The sequence below is a fragment of the Galeopterus variegatus genome, unplaced genomic scaffold (genome assembly GCF_000696425.1).
Source record: "Galeopterus variegatus unplaced genomic scaffold, G_variegatus-3.0.2 Scaffold1921, whole genome shotgun sequence".
In the NCBI taxonomy this organism is placed as follows: Eukaryota; Metazoa; Chordata; class Mammalia; order Dermoptera; family Cynocephalidae; genus Galeopterus; species Galeopterus variegatus.
Genome location: NW_007728032.1, coordinates 324,412 through 329,771, shown reverse-complemented (window position 1 = coordinate 329,771; position 5,360 = coordinate 324,412). Strand labels below are relative to the sequence as shown.

At 32.4% G+C, this 5,360-nt stretch overlaps 1 protein-coding gene across 9 annotated transcripts in view; it reads left to right on the top strand.

Moving 5' to 3' along the window:
- Window positions 1-5,360, top strand: part of CD46 (CD46 molecule, complement regulatory protein) — a 31,889-nt gene that overhangs the window by 17,196 nt on the left and 9,333 nt on the right. For 5 of the 9 annotated variants that reach the window (XM_008579598.1, XM_008579597.1, XM_008579606.1 and 2 more), the window contains 4 exons: window positions 86-268; window positions 660-704; window positions 2,810-2,857; window positions 5,183-5,224. In XM_008579598.1, coding sequence (XP_008577820.1) covers window positions 86-268; window positions 660-704; window positions 2,810-2,857; window positions 5,183-5,224 — 318 coding nt within the window. The remainder of the gene's footprint in view (window positions 1-85; window positions 269-659; window positions 705-2,809; window positions 2,858-5,182; window positions 5,225-5,360) is intronic. The other 4 variants (XM_008579601.1, XM_008579602.1, XM_008579600.1 and 1 more) reach the window with 3 other exon arrangements.

The window sequence follows — 5,360 nt, the reverse complement described above, 5'->3', positions numbered from 1 at the left end:
ACTGGAAATTACAACTCTGTACTACCTTTCCTGGTCCTATGCTAAAGCAGATTTATATTAATTCTTGGGTTTCTCCGTTTTTCAGTGGTCAAGTGTCCATTTCCAGTACTCAAAAATGGAAGACAGATTTCAGGATTTGGAAAAAAATTTTCCTACAAAGCAATGGTTATGTTTGAATGCATCGAGGGTTTCTACCTTAATGGCAGTGACACAGTTGTCTGTGAAGGTAACAGCACTTGGCAGCCTCCGATTCCAGAGTGTCTTAAAGGTACAAACATTGTCCTTTTTCCTTTTTTTTTTTTGGATTTAATTTCTTTGACATTAAATATCAACAGAATAATAGAAAAGAAGCAGTTTTAGTATTTAACTCTCTGGTATTCATTCCTATGTCAGATGTAGGATATAAAATTCACATAGAATTCTGCTGTTGTGATTTTGTATGTTTTTCCAGGGTTTATTCATGTCATACAGGTACATAAATGTCTCTTGTTCAATATTTTTATGTATAAAAAATGGATTGCATCAGATTTTCAGAGTAAATTGAAGAATGGGCAGACATTTTTATCTAAATAAGTCAACACTTAAAGGCATTCATATAAATGAAATGAGAGTAATAATTGCCAAATGGTCAATTCAGTTTACATTATTTTGTTTTCCAGTGTTGACTCCTTCCAGTACGAAACTTTCAACTTCCAGTGTTTCAGGTTTAGTAACTTCCTGCTTACATTTTTCAAATCTCATTTAAATTCCGGGTGATGTTCACTCATTCATCACTTTTGGTAATGAAAGGAGGAAGAACATTTATACAACAATTTTAGCCAGTACGAAACTTTCAACTTCCAGTGTTTCAGGTTTAGTAACTTCCTGCTTACATTTTTCAAGTCTCATTTAAATTCCGGGTGATGTTCACTCATTCATCACTTTTGGTAATGAAAGGAGGAAGAACATTTATACAACAATTTTAGCTGTTAGACATAGTGACTAAAATTGTTACAGTCTGCATATATGAACAGGAATGTGAACTGGGGAAAGTTACGTGGTCTTTAAGTGTGTTTAGTCATTTGTAAAATGATTTAGTACCTTCCTTACTGAATGATAGTAAGGCTTAAAGGGGATGCATTTAAAGCACTTAGCACATTGCCTGGTATGCAGGAAGCTCTTAAAGGTGGCTAATATGACTTAAGTCACCACTTGAGTTAATACTGGAGAAGAGGAAGGTCCATGGCTTTTATATGTTAATATGTATGTTTTCTGTGTCATCATCTCTATTATTTTATTCTTTTTGAAAGCGATCTGTTGACCTCTTTACTGGGTACCTACCTAGTCCAGGGTATGTGTTTGATTTCCTGGAATGCAACAGTTCAATTCTTTTTATGTAGTACGTTTAAACTGGGAAATTTCTGCTGTCTCCAGAACAAGACATGTATTTCTACCTCCTCCCTGCCACACTACCCTCCTTCATATAATAATTGTTTTTTACTCTTTCCTGGACAGTTTTATTTGGGAACAGAACTAAACTTCATAGCAACTAAGAGGCAGGAAAAGTTCTTATTTAATGAAATGTAGGAATTTTTTTTTACAGGGACTACTGACCAACCGCCATTCTTAACACTGGAGAGATTATTTTGATATAATAGAAGGAATTATCTTCCTTATTTCAGCACTACTGCCTCTGGCTTCACTTTGTTTGCAGTGGAAGCAAGAGACAATAGGAATTGTGGAAGAGTGTTAGCCTGGTTAGACTATGCTCAGGCTTCTAGTATGCCTCTATTTAAATCAACTAACATCATTTCCATGGTGTTTACTATCCCTTTAGCTTAAAGAAGGTGTTGAACTCAAACCTCAATTACTGGGTTCTTATTTGTTTATATATTTCCTATCTCCCTAATGTTTTAAACGATAGAGGGGAATTATGCATGTTTGCATAGTAATTAGAATACCTTTTTATAATTCCTGTAAGAACCTGGTACTTGGTAGCCTACTTGAGTACCTTAGTTGAGTGTTGTAGGTTTGGTGAGTGAGGTAGGGAGAAGAGATCGTTTTTTGGTAGACTGACATATGAACAAAACTAGATTGCATGTAAAATTTATATTCATTGACCCATCCATGATTACTCACATACTCCTCATGGGTATATGCACTATGTATATTAAGTCTGTCGATACATCCTTTTGAAAGAGTTGAAATGCTTATAAGTATTTCATAAAGGATTTGTAAAACACTGATGTAGCTTAGTGTTTGAAAGATGAGATAATTGATTTTATGAAAAAAAATTATAAAGAAGGGAAACTACAGGGATCTTTTTTAAAAAATCAAAAATCAGAATTCCTCCTGGGATTGTCAATCATTTTTTATCATCAGTTAGAGAAAGACTGTATCAAAAGTATCAATAGCAACATATATAGTGTTAAGGTAGATATGAATGTGCTAATGTGAAAAAATATCTAAGAAATAGTGGTAAAGATGCAAATTATGTAGTATGATACTACTTGGATGCCTTTTTTTAAAAGATACATATATTTACCCCAAATACATTACTATTATGATTTATTCTTAGTTAACTGTGAGGATTTCCATTATGAAATATAGAGCTGTAGTGAGCAGTGTTATACATACATCCTTCTGTACTTATGCAAATATATGTAGGTTAAATTCCCAGAAGTAGAACTGCAAAGTTTAGAAAGTATGTGTATTTTTCATTTTGATAAATAAGTAGGTAATCTTTTTAAAAAATCAAATATCAAAATTAAATCCCTAATTTTATATTCATAAGGCTGATGAACTGACAGAATCAAATTTATTTTCCTAGGTCCTAAGCCTACTCATCCTACCAAGCCTCCAGTTTCAAATTATCCAGGTTTGGCAACTCTTATCCTACTGATAGTATTAAGAACTTTATAAGTGATGGATGAAAAATGATGTCTTGTTTTAATTTGCATTCCTGTAATTATTGATGAAGCTGAACATTTTCATCATCTGTGTTTATTTATTCATGTCTTTTGCCCATTTTTCTGTTAGGTTTCTAAAATATTTTTCTTGTTGATATTTGAGAGCTCATTGTAAATTAAAGCCCCTTTAATATGAAGTGAACATTTTTTTCCAAGTTTTGCTTTATTTTTGCTGATCAGTTTTCTTTTAAGTTTTTTATATTATTGAGCATAGATTGCTTTTTATAACTTTTAATTACATGAGTAGTATACAAATATATTTTTGTAAAATTTCAAACATTGCAAAAGTATACACAGTGAAAGATTAGTTCTCTTTCTCTTTCTAGTCCATTACCTGAGTTAATCACTGTTAACAGTTTAGGGTTTCTTTTTATCTATTTCTGTACATCAGCATCTTTTGATGTGTAATCACACATGTGGTTTGGTGTTTTTTCTTAAACAAAATGACAATTTGTACATATTTGCCTGCAACTTGCACTTTTTCCACTTAGTGTCTTGGATTGGGGTTGTATTTAGATTTATTCCTACCCTTTTTAATGATGACTTGAATACATACCATATTTTATTTAACTGTTCTCCCATCAGTGGTCATTCATATATTCAGAAGTTTTAAATTAATAGGTAGTTTGATGTATCCATCTTTTCCCTAAAGGCTATGAGTTTTGTATCTTTCTTATAAAAGCTTCAGATCTTCCCCATGCTGACATTATTCTTATATAAAGATTTCAATCGTGTTCTGGCTTAGTTTTTTGCATTTAAATCATTGGTACATCTGAAATTCATTATGGCATATGCAAAAGCTAAATAGCACCATTTGCTGAATGTTTTCTTCTCCCAGCTGATTTGAAGGTGCCACTTTTTATCATACACTGAATTCATAGGCGTTTTAGCCTCTTTTCTCCTTTGAACTCTACCCATTCCTGTGCCAGAATCAAGTCTCTTGGGTGTTGTTTTTACTGTAGCCCAGTAAATTTTATGATCTGGCAAAACACTTGCTTTTTAGAAATTTCCAGGATACTTTCATATTAATTTTCCAAGTCAACTTTTTACTTTATTCTATTACCACCTTAACCATTTTAAGTGTATGATTCAGTGGCATTAAGTACTTTGACATTGTTGTGCCACCATCACTATTATTCATCTCCAGAACTTTTTCTTCATTCCAAACTGAAACTCTATCCATTAAACAATAACTCTCCATTCCCCCCTCTCCCCAGCACCTGGTAACCACTATTCCACTTTTTGTCTCTATGAATTTGCCTATTCTAGGTACCTCATGTAAGTGGAACCATACGATACTTGCCCTTTTGTGTCTGGCTTATTCTACTTTAGCATAATGTTTTTAACATTTATCTATCTCACAGCATGTATCGGAACTTTATTCCTCTTTACAGCTGAATAATATTCTATTATATGTATATACCACATTTTGTTTATTCATTCATCTGTTGATAGACCCTTGGGTTGGGTTGTTTCCACCTTTTTGCTGTTGTGAATATTGCTGTTGTGAACATGGGTGTACACATATCTGTTTGAGTACCTATTTTTAATTCTTTTGGATATATACTTAGGGCAAAGAAAGGGTTTTGCATGTATGTGAATATATGGAATCCTTGGGGTTTTCTACATAAAAGATCATGTTATCTGCCAACAAGTAATTTTATTTTTTCCTCTCCAATGTGGATTCCTTCTATTCCTTTTTCATACCTAATTTCTCTGGCTAGAACTTCCAATACTATTTGAATAGAAGTGGCAAATGTGGACAGCCTGTCTTATTTGTGGTCTTAGGAGAAAAGATTTTAGTTGTTTACCACTGAGAATGATGTTAACTGTGTGTTTTTCATATATGGCCTTTATTAGGTTCAGGAAGTTTCCTTACATTCCAGATCAACTTTTAAAGCAGTTATTAAGCCTTTCTCTATCTTTTAATTTTAATTAGAATCACATAGAAGTCATAGAGTAATTTTAGAATATAGAAAGATAAATTTTCATGCTGTACCACAGAATTTTGAGACAGGAAATGTAAGTGGACAGGAAGAAGTAAGCTGATGACATTGGATATTAATTTATAAAATTTCATGATGCTACTTTAAATAAGAAACATTAATATAATTTATAAGGAAAATGAAATTTTAAGGGATTTTGTACAAAGGTAAAAAAAAATCAACCTGTGAATTTAAAGGATTTTAAGCTTTTTTTTTTTTTTTTACTTAATTTATTGTTCTTTTTTCTAGGATATCCCAATCCCCGTGAAGGATTTGACTTTGATGAGTTCGGTTAGTGCAGATACCATGACAAATATAAGAAGTGGTAGCATGTGTAGAAACCTGTAGGTAATTATAGTTTTTAAGAAGTGCCCCAATATAGGATTCCTAGCAGGATGAGGTAACTTTTTTTTTTTTTTTTTTTTTC